General features: G+C 53.1%; 4 protein-coding genes across 4 annotated transcripts; 3 read left to right on the top strand and 1 right to left on the bottom strand.

Annotated features, from left to right (window-relative positions):
- Positions 1–2,906: 2,906 nt before the first annotated feature.
- Positions 2,907–4,310, top strand: EsH8_II_001075 (uncharacterized protein; the record flags this gene model as incomplete). The annotated part of the gene is made up of 3 exons (XM_083264373.1): positions 2,907–3,370; positions 3,426–3,818; positions 3,884–4,310. 3 exons carry the CDS (start codon positions 2,907–2,909, stop codon positions 4,308–4,310), a joined length of 1,284 nt encoding a protein of 427 aa, XP_083121695.1.
- A 1,913-nt stretch (positions 4,311–6,223) lies between these two features.
- Positions 6,224–8,275, top strand: EsH8_II_001074 (TFIIH/NER complex subunit TFB1; the record flags this gene model as incomplete). The annotated part of the gene is made up of 2 exons (XM_083264372.1): positions 6,224–6,365; positions 6,432–8,275. 2 exons carry the CDS (start codon positions 6,224–6,226, stop codon positions 8,273–8,275), a joined length of 1,986 nt encoding a protein of 661 aa, XP_083121694.1.
- A 642-nt stretch (positions 8,276–8,917) lies between these two features.
- EsH8_II_001073 (uncharacterized protein) lies at positions 8,918–19,430 on the bottom strand (the record flags this gene model as incomplete). The annotated part of the gene is made up of 8 exons (XM_083264371.1): positions 8,918–11,895; positions 12,349–12,409; positions 13,050–13,633; positions 13,685–13,865; positions 13,919–14,056; positions 14,109–14,276; positions 14,326–14,510; positions 14,564–19,430. The coding sequence occupies 8 exons, from the start codon at positions 19,428–19,430 to the stop codon at positions 8,918–8,920; spliced, it is 9,162 nt and encodes a 3,053-aa protein (XP_083121693.1).
- Positions 19,431–21,255: 1,825 nt separating this feature from the next.
- EsH8_II_001072 (cytochrome c oxidase subunit IV family) lies at positions 21,256–22,126 on the top strand (the record flags this gene model as incomplete). The annotated part of the gene is made up of 3 exons (XM_083264370.1): positions 21,256–21,493; positions 21,787–21,980; positions 22,040–22,126. The coding sequence occupies 3 exons, from the start codon at positions 21,256–21,258 to the stop codon at positions 22,124–22,126; spliced, it is 519 nt and encodes a 172-aa protein (XP_083121692.1).
- Between the last annotated feature and the right edge of the window lie 400 nt (positions 22,127–22,526).

Below are 22,526 nucleotides of genomic sequence, written 5' to 3'. Positions count from 1 at the left end.
GTTGCGTGTTTGGTGAGATGTACTCAAGGCCATTCCCAAGGGCCTCGCGTAACGGGGCGGGCGGCAAGGAGGTTTCTGCCACAGAGCTGCCGCAAGGAGGAGGACTGCCCATGCCTCCAGAGAGTAGGGTACGACTAAGGATTAAGGGGGGCGTGAGGACGTCAGCCATAATCCTTTCGCGTATGTCAAGGCTGGGTGCCACAGATAGCTGAACAGAGGGTGGGAGTTGAGCAGCTTAGGCTAAAGCCATCTATCGATAGGTGGCTCGAACATGATAAAACATTACTTCAACCTACACGATACAACCGAATGTGACTGGACAACCATGAATTGGGTTTCTTCTCAAGGGTGCTCAATAGCAGTTAGCTGCTATGAGTCTGGAATTACTTCGATCGGGAACCTGCACGCCAGAACTGCACGAGTGGCCGGCACGGAAGGGAGAGCAGTTCGGGGGGACACTAGCGTCGCAGCATAGTATCTCAGACGGCAAGTTCGGCACCAGAATACGCACTAATCATAACCTTGGGAGAGTTGGCCGGTTTAGAAGTGGAACATGATCATGTATGGTCAAACTGACACCATAACCTTAGGTAAGGTTCTTCACGTTTGCCAAAGGGAAGTATTCTTACACATGACAGGGCATGACACGAGTGAGTTGAACCATTTGTATGCTGCATGATGTGAGTGCGGAGTGACTATACTGTAACACTTGGAAGACAGAGAGAGGGAGAGGAGGGGAAAAAAAGATGATGAAGTCAGCCCGGGGAACAATGGGCCGTGGGGGGTAGGAAAGTAATAAAAAAAGACCAAATGCGATGGCTGCTTGTCTGGCGGCTGTAGGACGAAGGTAGGAAACATTTTCACCCGTGGCGGTTGCACGATGCATGCCATTTGACGGCGCATGTCGCATGTTTCAAGACCATCTCTTGTCCCGATTGGGCCTGGCTGGACGTTGGAAAAGAAACGTCACGTCACCACGGCCACGTCCTAGTCGGTTCAGGGTTACCGGGGATAACTTGGGGAGGCGCTGGAGCGGGGGAAGGAACACCGGGCACTGGAGGGAATGTAAGGTGAGCCCTGGTGGTTGGTCACAGCAACAGCACTTTTTCGCAGTGTGCTCCAGCTCTCTCCAGCTTTGGCCCGATGCTGATCTGCCCTGTCTTGGCTATCACAACGGGATGAGGTGCGAGGTGCCAGGTTGGGTAAACGGTTGGACCAATCAGTGGGCCAGGCGTCTCAGTGAAGGCCAGGCACGCGGGGCAGGTGATTGGGCGCGGTCTGGGTCCGCAGGAGTCGAACGGTGAACCTCACCCCCTTCAAGGTCGGTTTGCGCCCCTTGCGCTTCAAATCTTTACCGCGCAACTACCGCTGTGACCTGCTATTCGTGCATCCGTCCCTTGGCCAATGACCAGGCTGGTCCAGCCCGTCTCCCCTCCAGGTTCCGTTCATCCCACCTATTTACTAGGCAGGTAGGTAGGTACCTTGGCCACCTCGCATCAGAGACAAAAGGGCTCTACGGTTCCAGGTCACCCTGGTCCCTCGCCGCCGCCGTCTCCATGCGCTACTGCGCAGTGTGTGTTGTGTGACTTTGTACCTTGCCTTAGTGGCCAGAGCAGGATGTAGCACAGGACCGGGGACCTGGACCCGCAAGGCGGCTGCAGGTTGGGTAGCGGAAAGGCAAGGGCAAGGGGCGCAAGGGATGGTTTACAAAGAGGAATTTGGGCGCTGCTTCTAGGCCCAAGTCGGGGTCTCTCGAGATCGAGGCACCGTTGGACAGGAAGGAAGGGCACGGGTAGCCGAGAAGTGCGCCTTGACTTGAGGAAATGGAAAAAGAATCCGGAGGGAGAAGGAAAGGGAGGAATAAGTCAGGCGCAGACCCAACTGGACCAAAACTTGGTTGAGGGGGTTGTAAGGGACCATCGTCTGCCAGTATCCGAGATCCGAATAGAAGGTAAAAAAGGTAGATGTACCAGTTGGCTGGGGGTATCTACCGTGGCAGGGTGAGGTATCTCGAAGTAGAAGCTGATGAAGAAAATGGTGCAGTCAACAGGGGGGGGGGGGGATTCCGGCACGAGAGAGACCGCACCCCGCGACCGACCAGCCAGCCAGTCCGCATACGGATCAGGATGCAGACCTGCCTGCACTGGACGAGACGGGATGCAGAGAACGGCCGGGCATTTACCCTTGGCCCCGTCCGTAAGGTGCCACCTACCTGCCTGCGATGGGCTGGGCTTGGTGTGTTTGTTCGACGATAAAGACCCAGTGACGGCCTCCCGCCTTCCTCAATCTCTTGCCTCATCCGCACCTGACTTCATCAGTAGCTTGATCCGGGTTCTGGGCCTTTCTTTCTTGCCTCACTTTTTTTTCCTTCCGTTGCTCACTCGTCTCCTTGTTGCGTCATCCACGCTCTTGACTGCTACAGACTCACCAACTTTGCCTACCCTTTTCCCCATTTACACGTGGAGAAGTAGGCTCACCACCGTCACTTCCCCTGCCTCTTCCAAACCTCAACGGTTACGTACTCGGCAGTTTTCTCTTCTTGACCAGCCTCATTGTTGCACAGCACCACATTCCTTCCACCTCATTGTCCGTCATTGGAACTTTTCTCCTTCGAGCCGGCTCGAAATCGAAGACCACTTTCAGATAAAAAATATCCAAGACGCCCCCGTCTCAGTCATCTTGACTTGACTGCTTCACTGTCATTCACCATCGCCGCAACAACACAACAGACAACCCACCCTTAAGGATCATCAGACCACGCACATCTCAAGACGAGGAGCAAATACACTCATTGAGAACAAATAACACGCAACCCAACCAAACAACCCATCCATTCTTCATCTGTCTTGTCCTAAGAAACAACTCATCTCACTTCCCACAGCCCTCATATTCCCAGAAAGAACAATATGAAGGCCGCCCTCATCACCTCGCTTGTGCTGCTAGCCAGCCAGGTCTCGGCCCACATGGCCATAACCTACCCGCCGCCTTTGCGATCCAAGGAGAACCGTTTCTCTGGCTACGATATCGACTACAGCATCACCAGCCCCTTGAGTGCTTCCGGCAGCGACTTCCCATGCAAGGGCACCCTGAACCTCCTTGGATCTGACAAGGCCTCTCCCGTTGCCACTTGGCAAGCCGGCCAGACTTACAACATGACCATCGCCGGTGGTGCCAACCACAACGGCGGCAGTTGCCAGGCAGCTCTCTCCTTCGACAGTGGCAAGACGTTTACCGTCATACACAGCTATATTGGTGCTTGCCCTGTTGCCGGCACGTCGTCCCTCAAATTCACTCTTCCCGCCGACACCCCTTCTGCTCAGGATGCAATCTTTGCCTGGACCTGGTTCAACAATGTTGGTAACCGAGAGTTGTACGTCCCCCCCCTCCTGGTGTTAGTGATGAGCCTTACTGACCCCTGTCCACAGCTACATGAACTGTGCTGTCATCACCATCACCGGTGGTGGTGGCCAAGGCAGCACTACCACTTCCTTCAGCAGCCGCCCCCAGATCTTCAAGGCCAACATCAACAACGGCTGCAGCACACTTGAGGGGTCCGACGTCCTATTTCCCAACCCAGGCCCGGATGTCACGACAGCCGGTACTAAGACGGCGAATCCTCTTGGCAACTGTGGTGTTGCTGCCGCCCCCAACCCCGGAAATGGTGGGAGTTCTGGCGGTGGTAGTAGCAGTTCCCCCAGCAGCGCGAGCAACGTTGTCGCTCCTGCCCCTTCACCTGCTCCTCCGCAGGCAACTTCTAAGCCTAACAACCCGCCAACGACTACTCGTGCTGCTGGAGGCTCATCTTCGCGCGCTCAACTGTAAGTGTACCAACCTTGGCACCGCTTCGACTGCTTCTGTCGCGGATACCACTGACATCTTGCAGTCCTGGTGGTGTGTTCATCACAATCTCGGATCCTGACAACGCCCCTGTTGCCTCGGCTTCTCAGCAGCCAACCACATTCGCAACCGTCAGCCAGCCCGCCGTATCCAGCGCTGCCCCTACGACAGCACCTGTGGCATCTCCCGCTGAGCCTGGTTCCGCCCCGGTAACCGCTCCCTCACCTGGGACTGGCTCTGGATCCGGCATTGGCGCTGCGGATGGATCCATGATTCCTGGGCAGGCTTGCAGTCCTGAGGGCCAGTGGAACTGCGTTTCCGGTATTCAATTCCAGCGTTGTGCCTCTGGCCAGTGGTCTGTACCCATTCCTATGGCTCCTGGTACCAAGTGCAAGTCTGGCACAACCGAAGTTTTGGTCTGGCAGAAGAAGAGATCTCACGGTCGACGATCACTCCGCTCCAGACACGCATGAGCCCAAGGGGCCTTGACAACTTTTCCGCCCTTTGGATGTTCAGCCGGGAGGGTCACGATATTTTTATGAGACATGGACGAGATACGCAGGTACACGCATTCATAGATATGAGAACGAGTCTGTTTTCTTGCGATTTTGGCGTTTGAGGATGATATTGAATCTTCCAGGACTGGTTCTTGGCTTGCATGGGAAATGGCTGGCAGGCAATGAGTCAGATAAAATAAATAGCCGAACACACCTCTACAAACGTTGTAGATTCTTGGAGACCCAGTGTGATGTGCCATGTTGATGACTCTGCTGATGTCATGTGTCATTGGCTCTGGTTGTCTTTTCTAATTGCTAACTCGAGTAATAACCATCTCTTTGCCCAGGTGGCCTTCTTGGGCAAGCCGTGGGATCACGTTACGTCAATATACCTGTATGCATGTTAATTTCAAACTACCCGAACATAAAATATGGTATATGTGTTCATATTGACATACTTTCCTTGGCTCTCTTTGTAATAGCATACACTCTATCACTTGTTGTGTTAACTGTGCTCACACATGCCCTCCCAAATATACGTAACTGAGCGAGGTAGACTCTCACATGTAAACTTGTTGTTAAACAAAAGCAGCTCATACCAGCTCCTCGTGCCACCAAATTCTCAACCATAACCGTTTCACCAAAGCCATAAAGAACATTCTCAAAGCTTTGCCGCCATATATTATATGACTTGTTATGGTTACTTCCAAATTATGTTGGAAACTGAGACACAGCACGGTAGATGGATGCGTTAAACTTCAGTAACAACTCTCGCTCGCCTGAGGGTATATATATAACGGCGACTCATTCATTTCTTCACACGCCAAAGCTCTGCCAAGGAACAATAGTACAGTCACAATCGTGACTGAGTATTGGGGACGTTGAATTCGGCCCCCAAATCCCAAGATTCTTGACCAGCCTGGAAACACCGCCAGTCATGTTCTCCGCTGCTAGATGTGTCGAAAATACTCGCCAAGGGCGGTGTTGGAAGCAGTAAACACCATGCATGAGACCTTCAAGCACGGTGATGACATCAAAATACGATAGAAGCCCTTCTGAATAACTCTGACATTGCTTGATGCCCACAATTTATGCGCTTGGAATTTCGATGAGTCTTTTACTCAGGCTTCAAACTTGGTTATATTAAGCACCTTGGTACAGGTTATGATGGTGGTTCTCTTAGTTGATGCATATTAACGTCAAGCGGCGAATAAAACATGACGGCGCCCTCGATCTAACGAACCTCCAGGGGCAGTCTCCACGATTTTGTAAAACATTGCAGCCTGAGTGCTATTAAAGTCTGCTGTGTTTTCTGGGGATTAGGTGGTAAAGTGCTGTCAGTTCGAGCACGCGCGAGGTTCTTAAAGTTCCCATTAAAGTGAGCATGGTTTAGAGCAGCATTGGCGCTAACCTAAGATGGTCATAAAAACCCGTCCGTAAGACAACCAGTTGATGTTCAGTGAACGTTCGCCTGATTGCAATTGTGCCACTGTCGGACCGTGCCGGACCGCGAACATCTGGCAGCTGTCCCGGTGGGCGGGCGCCACCGCAGGCAAGCATAGGCACCAGTTCCCTGCTGTGGCTGAAGCTTTAAACCTCGAGACTGCAAATCCTAGTGAAAGACATTGATCGATTCCCAATCTACGTCAACACGCGACTTGTGCTTCTGGACGATAAAGCTGTGCTGGGACAGAGCTCGCTAGGCAAGTTTGACAACTTTGCGTTGGCCAGTGCGGCCGCGCCTGACGCATCGGGCCTCACCCCTACAACCCCGGCAAACTCACACAGGGCGAGGACAGCTTCAACTTGAGCGTTTGGATAGTGATGACGAGTGAAAGGCTCAACGCTATGCTTCACAACACCCGTTGAAAGAATCAATCTAAACTAAGATGGCGATTCCGTCCGGACGGGCGGCATTCAAGAAGAAGGATGGCGTCTTGACCCTGAGGTCGGACCAGCAGTCCGTCATCTGGACTCCAGCACCCGGCGATGGTCCGCCTACAGTCTCGTTGGCACTTGCCAACATCACGAGTAAGATATCAATGGGCGGCGATGACTCATTTGATAGAAACCTCAGATAGCTGACATGAGTGGCAGATTTGCAGCAAACACCAGACACCGCGGCCAAAGTTATGCTGAAGATCTTTGAGAAGCCTCCCGACGCAACAGAGCAGGTGCCTTATCTCTTCCACTTCACATCACCGGACGCAAGATCGGAGGCCAATGCTATCAAAGATCTTCTCTCAAGGCTTCTGGCCGACATTCGCTCCGGTGATCCTACCGTCCCCAAGCCTTCAGGTAGTGGAACGCCAGGCCCAGCCGCGAACGGCGCAAATGGTGCCAGCAGCAGCGCTGGCGGCGGCGGCGGTGGCGGAAACGCCTCCGGCTCCATGACCTTTGCAAGCTCCGTCAACTCGAAGCCGGGCAACGCCCGTTGGTTTGACGACGCCCAGCTCAAGGGCGACATCGAGCTGCAGCAATCCCTTATGAAGAAAGACCGCACCCTGCACCAGACATACATGGACGCCCGTGCAACAAAACCTGAGTCGATATCGGACGCCGCCTTCAACGCCCAGTTCTGGTCGACGCGCACGAACCTGCTACGTGCCCACGCCATCGAGGTGAACCAGCAAAAGGGCGCCTACAACATTCTGCCGGCAATAAAGCCGCGACTGGAGAACGACGTGCTCAAGCTGGACATCACCGTTGAGATGGTCCAGCTCATCATGGCACAGCACCCGTTGGTCAAGAGGCTATATGATGAGAACGTCCCCAAAGTCCCCGAGAGCGAGTTCTGGTCCCGCTTCTTCCTCAGCAAGCTCTTCCGAACCCTCAAGGGCGACCGAATATCCGACGAGAAGAAGGAGGGCATCCGGCGGGACCCCTTGTTCGACAGCCACGATGCCAGCGAGAACACAACCATGTTCCAGAGGAAGAGCATGGCCCAGAGCGTCCCGCACATTATTGATGTCTACGGCAACGAGGAGAACCAGGGCGGCTTCAAGAGCGGAAACCAGAAGGATATCGAGATGCGGCCGCGGAAAAACGTGCCCATTGTCAATACCCTCAACAGTCTCAGCGAGAGAATGATGGCCAACGTGGCTCCTTCGGATAAGGAACCCGGTCCTGAGCTCGATGATTCAACGTTCCAGGAGCTTGCCCTCCGTGATCTGCGAGGAGACGCAAAGGAGAACAAGATCATTCTCAACATCAAAGAACAGAACCGCTTCTTTGCCAAGAGGGAGGACGCAAAGTCCGCAAATGCCCTAGCCTTCGCAAAGCAGAACCCCTCTGACGTTCTCTTCGAGATCCAGTCTGATCTCGAGACCATCGAGACGGACGGGGCCGGCGGACTGAACCTCCGAGCCGGTATCGGCATCATCGATGATAGCGACAGCGACGAAGAGGCGCAGAAGCACCCCCATGTCGGCTCCCGCGCTGCTCGTAAGGCCGCCGGCGACGACATCATGGGAGGCATCCGCCAGCGCCGTGCGGAGAAATACGGCGACACGACCACGGACGAGTCCAAGCCCATGGGCCTCCCCGTCGAGGTCGCCGAGCGGTGCCAGCTGACCCACGCCACGACCGTCGAGTTCCTACACCAGTTCTGGAACGCGTTCTTGTCGGGCGACCCAGACAGGGCCAACGAGCTGCAGTACCTCGTGGAGTCCCTCAAGCGGTCCGCCGAGCGCATCAGCGCCGTGGCCGATGAGGCCGAGAAGGCACGCGACGACATTATCCGCGCCAAGAAGAAGGAGATTATGGATTACTACAAAGCGACGGGCAAGAAGATCCGCGGCTGGCGGCCGGAGCACGAGAAGGGTGGAAGGAAGGCCGTGTTGGCCATCATGCAACCGACGCTGGAGGCGTTGAAGAGGGCGCAGGGGGATTATCAGAGGGCTCTAGCTGCCGAGGGAGTGCAGCTTACCACCGAGGGTTGAACCAGAGGGATGCCAGAGGATGCCGAGCACTATATATAAACTTGGGCAAATCGGCACGGGCGTGATGTAGTATTATTTATATATGAGGGCTACCAAACATGCGAATCAAGGTCAGCTGTTCCATGCTGGAAGCAAGTGCCCGCTACAGATCTTGGACTTGATACCTCTTTCTCGTGACGGGCTTTTGTGAGCAAAACGACCGCGTCAAAATTGGGTACAACTGGTGATGCAGGGTCACAAAGCAAAAGTAGATAAAAAAATACACTTATGACTTTGGGTTTATATATATATGGTGGAAAACCCCCCGCCCCAATAGGATAGCTGCTCGTACGTAGTCCTGTTTTGGACTCCCTTCTTTTCTGTAGACCTCTCATGCAATGCTACCTAGACAGTTTTGTTTTGATATTGGTACAAATCTACACACATATACCGTACCCCTTTTTCTATACTCGATAGCAGTGGGTGAAGTATATGACCGGCCCCATTACGTGAAACATCATACCAAGGCCCGATATGAACCGATCAATAAGTACCCTTCCCCCTCTAGCAATGGGAAGAAAGTTTGAAGTAAGAAGGACAAAAGAAAAACTACATAAATATAAAAATAAGGTGAATATAGAGACTATTCAAAGAAGCGTGGTTTTACACAACAGCCTGCCGGACCCTGGCCTCTTCGGCATCCGGCGACTCCGGAATGACACCGAAACCCATGCCCTTACGCTTCTGGCTATTCTTCGACCTCACGTCGCCATACTTCTCGTCGAACCTGCGGATGCTCTTCAGGCTATCCATGTCCTCGCTCACGCTCGCGGCAATCATCTTCAGTGCCTTGTCGAAGTGGTGCTTCCTCAGCGTGCGTTTCGAAGGGAAGACGTACGGTTCCGGGCCCGTGTGCTTTGCCGCCTCCTCGCTCTCCTCTTGGACTGCCGTCATCGCGGCTGCCACACATAGGTTCTTGAGATCCGAGCCGGAGTAAAGCACTGTCTGGCGCGCGACGTCGTCAATGGAAACTGAAGAGTCAAGGTCCTCACCCTTGAGGAGGATGTGGAGGATGGAGGCGCGGTCGCCTTTAAGGGGTAGATCGACGAGAATCTTGCGGGGCAGACGGCGGAGGACGGCGTCGTCAAGGTCGAAGGGGCGGTTCGTAGCAACCATGATGAAGGCCTTGGTGTCACTCATACCATCCCACTCCCGGAGGAACTGGTTAATAGTCTCTCGGTGCGCGGCGCGGTTGCGCTGGCCTCTCGCCGCAAGGAGGGCGTCGGCCTCGTCGATGAAAATGACCAGAGGCGAAAGCTTCTTGGCGAGGGAGAAGAGGGCGCGGACATTCTTCTCGCTCTGGCCAACGTACATGTCGTTGATGCTTGCGCCGCTAACCTCGAGCATGTTTGCGCCGCTTTCCTTTGCGACAGCCTTAGCGAGCAGGGTTTTACCTGTTCCTGGCGGGCCATAGAGAAGACAGCCCGGTATCCTATCCGTCGCGAGGACGCCGTAGGTGAAAGCTTCTGGGCGGAGGAGAGACAGGGATGTGAGAAGTTTGAGATTGTTTTTGGTTTCTGGATCGGCGTGGACATCCGCAAAAGTCGTCTTGATCTCACTGCTGTTGACGAGACCGCTGAGAAGCTTCTTCTCGTAGTCGTTGTAGTTGCCTGACACGCGGAGGCGCTCGGGTTCGGGCTTCTGCATCTCGGGGGTTTCAACGGAGGAGGGCTTGGGGCGCTTTGGCCGGTATTGCAGCTTGTGCATCTGGGCGATGCTGTAGCTGCTGGATTCAACTACGTCGAAGAGCACCTTCCAGGCCTGGTAACGGCTGACCCTGTCCTGGTAGACGAGGAAGAGGCGAGAGATGTGGTATACATCGGAGAGCGGAATGATGGAGGTCGCCAGGACGGGGGGGGTTAGTGAAGCCTCCAAATCGGACTCATCATGTTCGAGGAGGTACTGTGGGGGCGAGGCCTTGGACACGCCGACAATGCGCATCATGCTTTTGTAGTCGGGCGTGGCGCCGGTCATCGCCCGTAACATATGCTCGATATTCCGTAAGTTTTCTTGGAAGTAGTCGTTGGCCTCGTAAATCTTCTTAGTATTACTGGAGTTGGTGATCCGTTGGAAGTTCAGGGTTACGGGAATCAGGCACTCCTCGGCCATGATTTCCTTCAATGTCGATGTATATTGCTCAGAGGGATTCTCGTTGGATGACGTACCGACGAGAGTGACTCTCTTGCCGGCGCGCCACATGGTGTCAACAATGGCCCGCAATCTGCCCAGAAGCAGGGCTCCCTCGAGGGTCATGTTAAGCTCGACAAAATCGTCAACATGAATAAGGAGGTTCCGGTCCGACTGAGACGTCATCTTAGTGGCGGAGTTGGCAATCTCCTCAAGCACAGCGTTGATCTTCAGGTTCTCCCATCTGTCGAAAGAGGGAAGAATGTAATCCTTCGCACCCTCCTTGATTTTCTGGAGCTCATTTTCCATGGGGCTGCTGTAGCCACCATCCACTCCGTGATCGCGAAGATTGACCCAAGCCGCCTCGATCTCTCCAGACACATCTTCCTCGCTAGGCTTGGGTGCCTCTTCATATTTGCCCAGACGCCCGTTCATTTCTGCCGCACGGTATCCCAGCATAGAAATAGAGCCACGAGAATGAGCACAGTCCTGTCCGATGTATTCGCCCACAAGCAGCCCCAACTCTTGCGCATCAAGCTGAATCAAGTCAGCATCCACGCACGACGCAACGTGCTTCATGAGCTTCTTGGTATGGCTTCGACCGGTGTAATTCGTGATGTTGATAACGGTGAGAGGTCTCTTAAGCTCCCTCCCGGCGGCGCTCGCTTCTGGTTTCAAACAAAACTCTGCGCGCACAGCCGTGATGATCTCGCCGCGGACCCTAGGATCGAACAATTGCAGTCCGTCCCGTTTTGGCTTTGGTTGTCCCTTTTCGATGTATTGGTCGACAAGCGACTGAAGGACGCGGTCTTGATTTTGGTCGTGTACAGGATCGATGATCATCGTCCCCCTAGTATGTTGCGACATAAGGTTGGAGAGAACGAACTTGTTGGAGTAGCGAAGCATATCCGCAAATTCCGTTATCGGCAGCGGCGCGCGAGAGTTCTGCGAGGTCCTCCTTACCAATTGCATTTCGTCAATGGAGAGGCTAAACCACTGTGATGCCTCGGCAAGGATACGATTCCTCCTCTCCACAGCCTCAGTGTTGCCCTGGCCCAGCTCACGTATCGCATCTTGCAGCTTCGTATCGCTCCAAGAGGCATGGCTAAAGACGAGATCCAAGTCCTTCCACAACAGATCATGCCAGTAGGCGCCCATGTAGCGGTGGTGCCACAGATCGTTCGTAAGGGTGTTGATTCGGTTCTTAAGATCGTAAATTGATACGCCGTTGTCGAGGAAGCTTTGCGGCAGCTTTACGGGTGGGAGCTCGTCAGCGGCCCGCGGCCGGGCAAGACGCGCTCTGGCAGAGGCGAACGCGCCTCCTCTCGAGCGCCTAAAAGCTGACTCCGACGAGGCCGACTCGGTTTTGTTGGCGTTGCCATCTCGATTGCTGCTGTCGTCATCCTGCTCGCTGGCGGGCTTGTCTGGTGGTTTCCCATCCTCTGCGCCGCCGCCTTCAGACGGACTTTTCCGTAGCCTATACGACGGGTGGAAATGTCGACACTGGGAGCGGTGGGCGACCGAAAGCGCTAATCTTGAGGATACAGTGACTCTGGAGGCTGAGGCAAGGGCCCGGGGCCCTATTGCATGCATTCGGAAGGACAAGGAGCAATATGCCAGCAATTGGCGGTGATGTTGCATGGCAAGACTTTCTGCCATCAACCTCTTTGAACCGGCACTATGCTTAGTGGAAGCGGCGGAATCTCGGCAGAGCCTTCACCGAGACACACCGAGGACCACACCGAACCGAGTGGCAAGGAGATCAGATCACAGGATTGGACACTGGTGCCCATCCTCGATGAGTCAGCATATTCAAAGAATTCACTGATGTAAAAGAACAAGTGAAAGCTACACGACTTATTAATCATTTTGTTTGGCTGATGGAAGACTCTTGTTTTACCACATACAAGTACTATAGTGGTCAAAGTTGCTTAAATCCGCACCGTCCACACCAGCAACCATGTACACCTGAAGTCGAGGGCTCTGCTGCTCAGAATATCATGCAATCCCCGTAGTCAAACACATCTCGGTCACCAGGCGCCCGCTTTACCCTTTTCCACCACTCATTCCAAATCCGTAGTTGATCATGCAGGCTGGCGGTCAGTTCCTGCACATCCCAGTCTGGTCTTCTGGAGCCCTGTCCAGATTGTGTTGAGGGTGTTCCCCGGTTGATCCCTGACACTGTCAGTACTGGACCTATTGTGACCCAATTCCTGCTTATGTCGTTCACAAGGTGTTCGGACCAGGTTAGCACTGTGGTATCCTGAACCCTGAAATCCTCGTTGAGAGTCCTCAGCCGGCGGAATAGTCCCAGAGGTGATATCGAAGGTGCGTCGGACTTATTGAGTTCAGTACCGATGTAATCTTGGGCTCCTTCGACAAGTATGCTGAACCAATGCAGCCTGTCCATGAGGTCATCCCAACCCCTAGCTTCTCGGGGCAACAGTGAGAAGGCCTCAAGCGACGGTTGAAAGGCATTAAGGAGCCATATGATTCTTCTGAGCACATGAATTTGCTCCGCGCAGAGAGTCGTACCTTTCACTGCCGTCACCCAAGCCAGCAATGTTGTGAGCAAGGCTGGGATGCATACAAGACTATCCTCACTCACTTGACGAGCGATAGTTGGCGCTGCCAATGACAGGCCGAGAGCATCACATAACACGTCAAGCAGTGCGTATGCCTCGTGGCTAGACAATGTAGCATGCAAAACTGCCGGAACCATCTTCCCCAGGATGAACGACATGATGGCGCCGTGTTTCAAGGCCCCTTTCAGCAAGATAACCTCATGAGGCAGGCGGTCTCGCTGAAGTGCCCCCTTGAAGTTGTTGAGAAAGAAGTGGAAGAGCGTGCTCGATATTCTGGAATCACCTTCCGCAAGCTTAAATCCATAAGACTGTATCAAGGCGGCTTGGAGGTGGGGGTCCTGCAATGGCGGAGAATATTCCTTGCTCACTTCCAGGAAGAACTTCTGCACAGGGCAGATGTCCGCCCCATGGGCTTTGATCAGGGATATGATGTTACGCACGAACTTGACGTAGCTCGGGTGCTCGAGTGGATCGATGGCCATAGTTTGAACGTCAATCCGCATTTGGTGCATGACGGCGTTCAACGCCTTCTCGAATTTGGCACGTAGGTCCTTCTTGGAGGCAGAATCACTAGTCTGCAGTGACTGCCGCATCCAGGATACCGCGTCTGATATAGTCAGCTATCTTATACATGCGATCGAGTGGAAGAAGAGCTCACGTTCGAAGAAACCGCGGTTAGACAAGTAACCCGGATTGACGACAAGTCCAGCGGCTTTGTCGGGAATAAAAGGATAAGCCTGGCGCTGTAGCTGCTGACCAAACTGATTCTCGAATTTAAGACAGTGACTTGGCTGCACAATGACTAAAAGCCACAGCTGTAGAAGGCTTATTTCAATATCCTATTATTCATAAGTCAAGGATATACCATGTGTATGCAGTTTGCAACTCTTACCTCGATATTGATTACCGCCCCCTTCTGCGCAACAATAGCTAAAAATAGTGGAAGATACAGACGTCGTTCCCAGTTGAGCTTATTTGGTGTCTTTTCGAAAAGCCCATATTTGCCTGGTTTGAACACCTGAGAGAGTTGCTGCAAAAAAGAGTCAGTATACCTCCTCGGCTGCGGGAACCGAACAGCTTACCATCATTTGACAACGAACGAACAGACTAGTCATCATTCCAGACACGACGACAGACTGCTCCACACAAGCCTGTGACACAGCCGAGGCGCCAGGCTTGTCTCTCGTCTGGTTTGCCAAGAGGCAACGAGCCATAGAGAAGAACACGGCGGCCAATTCACGTTCCAGCATCTAGTAAAGTGTCAGACCTAATTGCAAGTGCGAGAACGATAGTACATACGAGTATAGCATCTTCCGACTCCAATGTGTTGGACGCCATGCTATCCTGACTATCATCGGCCTCATTGAAAACCGACTCAATTCGGCCAAGCAGGCGTTCAAGGGTGGTCAGAGATGCCTGTAAAAGTGTAGACGGGAAATCTGCCGGCAGGGTAGAAAAGTGTTGGAAGACTTGCTGCAATTGATCTGAGAAGAGTAAGTAAGCTAGAGATTGCGGGAATGTCAAGATTGCTACTCACATGTACTTGAGGCAAGCCTAGCCAGCTCCAGACTGCCCGCATGTTGCACGACGTCCATCGCGGACTTGACGGAGAAAAGCATGATCTCCATTGTTGCGGCTTTGTTGGTGGCAACTATGGAGTTCATCAAGTCTTCGCTGATGTTGCTGCTAACATCCTTGGACAATGCGAGAAACTGTTGCTGGATGTCTGCTGCAGCAGAGTTGAACTGATCCAAAAGCTGCTTGAACACATTGACCTGCCAGTTCGACAGAGGGGTGAATGACACAGCGGACTCCTCATGTACGACGAAACGTGCTAGTTGGTTCCATGCCCTCAGGTTGATGAGGCAAGCTTCCTTGTGCGAACTGGCGGGGATCACCAGCTTCTCTAGGTTGTGGATGCCGGGACGGACTTCTGGTGGCGCAGCCCAAAAGAGAGTGCATAGAAGATCGTGGTGGTTCCTAAGAGCGGCCAAATCGTTTTGATGAACATTCTGCTCCTTGGAATATTGCCTGTCATGGTTTGGTAGCGTACGAGCAACTAGGTTCCGGATATCGTTGACCAACCCCTTCCGCCTCAACTTCTTGATGGTCAGTGCCACAAGTTTGAGGAAAATATGGAAGCAGCGGTCTTCAGCCTCCACCGCAAGTGACGGGTTGAGGTGAAGGTTATCCAGAAAACGAGCGGAGCGAAATGCTTCTTCGTTTCGCAAGTGAGACAAGTTCTGCGAACCGAAAAAGTCGAAAATGGTGCCAATTATGCCACTACACTTCTGCCAACCCCATTGATCGACCAGATAATGACATCTAGATACCAGCGTCCGACAATAATCATTGAAGCTGGGTGACTGGCGAGGGTTTTCACGATACAACTCAAAGACGCGTTTCAAGGCTTGTTGTGGCAAGGCCCAACCTTCCATGGGGGCCTGGTGTCGTTTATCGGGTACGATTACGCCTGTGTTGTCGAATTCGCATAGCGGCAAAAGGATAAACATCTTCTTCCAGAGCTTCTCGAATTCTTGGGCGTCCACCCCGCGCATAACGCTTGGTTGAATCATACGCGCATATGCAACGTCCCAGAAAGTCATCCTGGGTATTCGCAGGCTTTCAAGAATCTTCATTAAGAGGACCCAAGCATGTGGAACAACTTTGTCGGAGCGAATGCCACGCTCACGATATCTTAACGTTTGAAGGTCGTCATAGAGATGTGATACATCATCCAGCCCAATCTCAAGAAGAATTTGCACAAATGCTTCCGCGGCTTTTCTGAGAACGCCTTCCATAACCAAACTCTCTGCCGTCAATGATGGTGTTTTCTGACAGAGGCGGATTGCGCAGGAGAGAACGAGAATAAGATTCGAAAAGACATCGACTATCTGCAAGCTCTTATGCAGGTCAAGGCGAACACCTGAGCCCAGGCGTGACAATAAGGCCTGGGTCACGTCGGAGAGGCGGGTGACGAAGGAATGCGCACTCGCATCGTCCGCGAAGCTCATCGCCTTTTGCACGTAGTCCAGAACGAATCTTGCAGCATCTTTGGCATTGAAACCAGCTTCTGTTGGCAACGCCGGTTTGATGATTTGGTCGAGGATCCCGTCCATCAAAATGCCGAGCTCGGAAGAGACCTGCTCAGTCCACGTATCCCAGCGAAGTATCTCTTCGCCCAGATGAAATGAAAGTCGGGGACGAGGTTGCCAAAGCTTTTCTGAAAACCGGTCATCCACTGCAGACTTAATCCGGCCACTGCCGATGAGCGTTGTTTCGTGGAAAAACACACCACGATCCAGTGGAAATATCTCAAAGTGTTGGGTGTAGTGCGTGCCGAAAGAGCCGAGCCCAAGGAGTTGGTTGTCGTCGAATGCTAACTTGGGCGTCTCTGCTGAAGTAAGTAGCTCCGTGGTTGGCAGTGGATCGTCCGCGTGACGAAATTGGGCAGCGGCTATGTCGACATGAATCGGCTGGGTGGGTTTTCTTGGGCGCCTCGGACGAGACTTCTCAGCTATTGGAGGCTCGGGGGAGGCTCCACGAACAAAGCTGCACCCCGATGCAATCGAAGATGCGTCGTCCATGACAGAATCCAAATATGTGCGCCTCGAGGACAATGACTGCGTGTTGCTACGATGGAAGAGGGCATCAAGAGCTCGCTTTCTTGCATGGAATCCAACCCTTCCTGGTTGCTCAGTCACATCCGTCTCTAACTGTGCCGGCCTTTTCGCCGACCCATGCAGGCGTTGGCTTTTTGTAGAATGGCTTCCAGAGAACGGCTGCGCTTTGGAACGCGCCTCGGGCATAGGTGTCGAAGATGTCGAGTCATCGAGGTGATGTGGATCAGCCTGGGCTTCAATGCGGCTTTTGGACAAGAACGCAGCAACACGAGGGTTTGAATTGGAAGAGAGTTGGCTAAGTGGGTGTCTTGCTGATAACCTGGCGTTGCTGCTCTTGCTTTGCAACTGCTGTCGGGGACGGATTTTGCCTCCTTTCCAATTTTGCAGCACTGTGCCAGCATCAACGTTGTCTTTTCGACTGGCCAGGCGTATAGTCTTATTTGTCGGGCTAGACCTTCCAAGATGGCGTCTATTCTGGGCCGTCCGAGCCGCGATCTTCAAGAACCGGGGCGCTTCTGGTTCAATGACATCCAAAATGCTTAATTTTGGCGGGGTTTTTGCTTTTGCGATTAGTCGAGAGCTGCTGGATGTTGAGATGCGACTTTTATCCCAAGGATCAAGTCGAGAAGTCCGTGAAGATCGGTTAGCAGCGTTTGTAGGTCTCCCGAGTTTCTTTGATTGATTATTCGGTGTTGAGTTGTTCTTCCTCTTCTGCCTCTTCGCGGGTTGTTGAAAGTCATTCAAAGTTAACTGGCGTTTCCTGCCTGGAAGCATATGATCAATCTGATTATCTTCCACTACAGAGGCATTGTCATCGTCGTCAATGATTTCTGTTACTGATCTCTCAAAAGGGAGCACAGTTTGGGCGGTAAGAGCATGACGCCAGGGCGTTGGCGTTGGCGCAACGTCATCGTCCGAGATATCAGAAACGAATGCAGCGGGTGCCGTGGTCGATGCCGTAGGGTTGATCCGCGGAACTGCCAATCCACGTCTTTGCGTTTTTCCAGTTGAAGTTTCGTGCCGTTGGTGCTTACTTGGCTTGGTTGGCTTAGGCCGGGGCTCTTGTTGATTGAGTGTAATCCAGGAAGCTGGAAGAACCCCTCGTACAGCCCGTCCCTTGTTTTTAGCAGACCCCGCGTTGGTTTCCAAGACGGTGCCATCGTTCTTATGCTCAGAATCGCTCATGTCCCGGGGCTCAGGGTCTATGTCTTCTCCAGCATCGGAGAGATCTGCCACAATCATGTCGAATGTTTGCTGATCCACACCAACAGAACCGTCTCTCTCGGATTCAACCTGTGGCATGATGCCAACTTCGTTGATAGTTTCATCCTCGTCATCGGAAAGAAAGTCTTGAGGAACAGTCATTTCCGGCAACGGCACGGACTCAGTATCAAGGTTAAGGGCAGCAGGCTGAGGCTGCAATGACGAAGACGGTGAGGATAAAACACCGTATATATCGTCATACTGTCGAAAGGTTGGGCGCGATGGTGAACGGGTATCCGAGGTCACTTTATGTGCCAGTCTTGATCTGGAGCTGGAACCGCTCACAAGTCTTCGTCTCTTTGCCGATCTGGTTGCCAGCAAATCCCGGTGTATTTCATCAAGCGAGGGAAGGTCATCATTATCGGAGAGACTGGTGTTATCCGTTTCGCCCTCATTGCTTGGTTGACTACTTGGTCCGCCCTGGTGCTTGGGTGAAGAGGTTCGTAATGGAGACGGAGACAGTGATGACGCCCGCAAGAGTCCAGAGCTCTGTGGCTCATCCAACCCATTAAATTGGCTTTCGTCAGTTGTCTCGTTCGGCACATCAGCTGTATTCGATGGGCTGTCGTCCTCAAAGTCTTTCTCCTGGGAATCTTCTTCCGTTCTTTGTCGTCTGGAGGCTGGCTCTGACGGCATCCTGACTGGCCGGAGGCCATGTGACTTCAGGGTTTTGCTATACTGAGCATTCTCGATAAGGTAGGGGTGTTCCTGAATAGGTTTCCGAGGCCTAAACGAGCGTTCATATCGCACCGCCACTTGACTTGCAACCTCTTCGACCCGGCTCAAGCTTACACGGTGCTGGCTGGCTGGCGGCCCTCCTGAATCCCTTGACTGACTCGGCACGAGGGACACTGCCGCAGGGCCCGGAAGAGATGGGCTGCTGGCATTGTCCTGCCCGACTTGTTTCGCAACCTCGTGGCCCCAACCCGACTTAGCACGGCGCATACTGGATGGCGGCCTTGGCTGGCTCATCGATTTGGTCGATGCTGGAGAGGCCACTGGAGATCTAGGGTTGGAACCATGGCCAACTTCGTTTTCGATTGGGAATTCGAAATGGGGCGCCGTGATTTTCACATAGCTCGTCGATATGCTATCATCTCCAGCTAAGGGATCTGGAGAGTCGTCGCGGTCGTTGGGAAAGTACATTGGCCTCGTCTTAGAAAGAGGAGGAGGTACCGTTGCGAGGTTGTCCTTCTTGTCCAATTCGAATGGGTCATCCAGTTCATCCATGTCTGGCACCGAAGATAGTGGTGAGGAGGGCGGCTCGTCGTCGCAGGGCTTTGGTACCACATGGCCGTAGGCTGTTGAACCAAATTTCCCAGGCACAACGGAGGGGATCTCTTGGGACGACTCGGGGACATCCCAAATGCTTTCTCGAATATTCTTCGTCGTCTGCAAGGCTTCGAGGGGGCTTTTCGTGGGCAGATCAGGGTTCGGGGCGGTCTCGAATTCCTGGCTATCGAAGTCTAGTTCGTCGTCCGAATCTGGGACCTCGCCCAGTTCTTTCCAGTTCGCCATGGCATAAACCGTTCATCATAAACAACTAAACATCGTAAAACATGACCGAAAAGGATTCTGAGGGTTGGTGGCCAAAAATTTGGCGGCGGACGTCCAGTCCGGAAAGCGATAGTGCGTTACCTAAGATGAGGTACCTTAGGCAATGTGCAGTGTGATGAAGCGGGACGCGTTCAGGCGGTCGTCGAGCGCGTCTGGTGGGGGTCGCGCCCCGTCGCGGTGGCACGGGGACCAAAACCACTTTACGTCGACTGGTCAATTGAGTGTGCGCACTGGCCCATCCGGACCCGAATTTTTTGAGGACGGACCGAGAGCTCTACCAAGGTCGCATTGCGCAACTGGGCTATCCTGTCGGTTCGAGTATTACATCACAATTGCTACCGGTAGTTTACGCCGCCAAACATTATTAACAACCTATATTCTGCAGGAAACACATCACACTAGGCGCTTTCTAGTAAATTGAATTACTTCAGGCTCAGCAAAACCTCCAAGATGAGCTTGAGAAACGTTGTTCCTATTGTTATAGCAGTGGTGGCTGGTGTCGGCATCTGTACGCATTGCCTCTTGAATGCAACATGAAGCCCCTTGCCTTGAGATTGCAGTCGCTGACAGCCACAGCTACATACACTCTGAAGCCTGTTTTTGAAGAGCAACAGAGATCGCGCGAGTCGAAGCAGCAACCACCCAGAGCCTTTCCTCCTGGCGAGTCGAAAACCCCCGAATCACCGAGCCCCAGCCCGACGATACCCAAACCCAACACCGAGGCCGAGAGCTTTGCGCGAAAGACCTGAACTACAGATGACATCCGTAGTTGTTAAAAGAGCAGACTTGCTGCGAAATCCACAACCAGCCTACGCGAAGCAAGCCAGAGTGAATGTTCTGGCGCAGTCATACTATTCAAACTCAACACGACATCAAGCTGCGCCCGTAGAGGAAGCAAGCATATGTGCAAGCACATATTTGCCAAGAAGCAGACGATGTTTAAATCGAACGGGTTAGCCCTCGCGGTGTATTTTGCATTGGATCTTCTGAAAGCTGGGCTTGGGGAAATACAAGTCAAAGCGACCGTGCTGCCCAGATTGGATATTGAAATCTACCTCTTGAGATAACCATACCCATATGTCAAAGACATGACGCAGCTCGAGGATGGAATTAGCATAGGAGAGCGTTCTGGAATCAGGATGAACTGAACATTTGGTCAAGCTTGCTCACATGCGCGCTGATCTCCGCCGGCTTGTCCGAGTTGCGCCACATATTCCGAGTCGTGAGAGGTCCGCGATTCAGCAATTGGACCCGAAAGATGCGCTGTGATTCATTCCATGGTATCAGTATAATAATATCCCGTGAGGCATTCAAGCAATCCATGAAAGCCCGCATCGCTTTTGCACGTCTAACAAAGCTTCTCTGGTCGATGCGATTTGAGATCCCGATCAAACGGCGCAACGGCGGTATTCGGAATGACCCGACAACCGAGCCTGTACAGAGAGCTCCCACAAGGCTCAGCCCAGACACCGAGGTGAAGCAACCCACCCCCCTGCCCGGCGTTCGATGCCATTGGCAGGTTGAGCAACGCACAGGCCAGATTTTCATCACGTGACCCCTCAATCACCCAGTCGCAGCCGGCGTATTGCAATCGAAATTCCAATCATACGATTGCCCGGAACTTCTAGGTAGCCAGAAAAACCCTCTTTTCCCTTTCGACGGACATCTCGAGCAACAACCGAACCCTCCCACCCCTTCCGACGCCGCCTCAATTCGCCATCAATTGAGTAGATTCCCTCCTGACCGTTCTTGAGCGATTTCGAATTTTTCAGACAAACCAAACACGATGTTGCGAACCCCGACCGTCTCCCTGGTCCGTAGTGGCCTGCGCGCTGCCAGCAGCGCCCAGCAAACCGTCATCCGCCGTGCCGCCACCACCCACGCCATCTCCAACCCTACGCTCGCCAACATCGAGAAGAGATGGGAGGGCATGCCCCTGCAGGAGCAGGCCGAGCTCTGGATGGCGCTGAGAGACCGCATGAAGGGCCCCTGGACGGAGCTGACTCTTCAGGAGAAGAAGGCTGGTGCGTAGCAACTTTCTATTTTGCGTTCGTCGTCGAAAGGTGGTCCGATATTCCGAAGGTGGAGGGGGAAGCTATCTCGACATGAGCTTCCCTGTCTCCCCGGTTCAATTGTCTGTCACGACAGCTGGGCCACCTCCATGTTTAAAAGCTCTTAGCTTTCTCACAACGATTAAGCTGGATGTAACGGCAATTGGCACAGCTGTCCAATGTGGCCATGGCAATCCATCCCTGTGCATATGCATTGCGTCACAAGAAACAGACTCAAAGAAAACTAACGCAAATTGACTCAACAGCCTACTGGATTGCTTTCGGTCCCCACGGTCCCCGTGCCGGCAGCCCTCCCGGTGAGACCGGCCGCGTCGTCTGGGGCGTCATCGCCGCCGTCGGTGCCAGCTTGGCCATCTTCGCCTCCATCCGCGCCTTCGCCGGCCCTCTCCCCGAGACCATGACCAAAGAGTACCAGGAGGCTTCCAACGAGTTCCTCAAGGTATGTTATGCTACCCGATATCTCCCGGCGAAAATAATGGCTAATGATTTTCTTCTCAGGCCCAAAATTCCGACCCCATTACCGGTATCTCTTCCGAGGGCTACTCCGGCAAGGGCATGGTCCAGTCTCCTCCCAAGGGCAACTAATCGATATCTTCATTCCCTTTTGTCTCTTAGAATCACAATCACAATTCGACCATGGCAGTTTGCCCATGTATAAAATGAATACTAGAGAAGCTGGCATGGGCTGGGGGGCTTGCGACGTGACTCGAGGACAACAATCCGCTTGGTGTAAATACTGTACTAAAAGAGCTGAATTCCAAGCACCTTTCCATTTGTTTCTTCACACCTTGAATGGCATGACAACCATGTTGTTGTGACAAACCTAGCCGCGGTCCCGGCTTCTGGTCCACATACCCTTGACCTTGAGCCTTGACCGTCGTAGTAGATCGAACTTACCTTTTGTCCCAGACTACGGGCCGCGACAAAGTCTGAGATATATCATACCAAATCAGGACGCACTTGGTCACACAAGAGATTCCTTGGT

The sequence above is a fragment of the Colletotrichum jinshuiense genome, chromosome 2 (assembly GCF_051148585.1).
Source record: "Colletotrichum jinshuiense chromosome 2, complete sequence".
NCBI classification, from domain to species: domain Eukaryota; kingdom Fungi; phylum Ascomycota; class Sordariomycetes; order Glomerellales; family Glomerellaceae; genus Colletotrichum; species Colletotrichum jinshuiense.
Note: the sequence above shows the minus strand (reverse complement) of the source record. Positions and strands in the feature narration are given on the sequence as shown.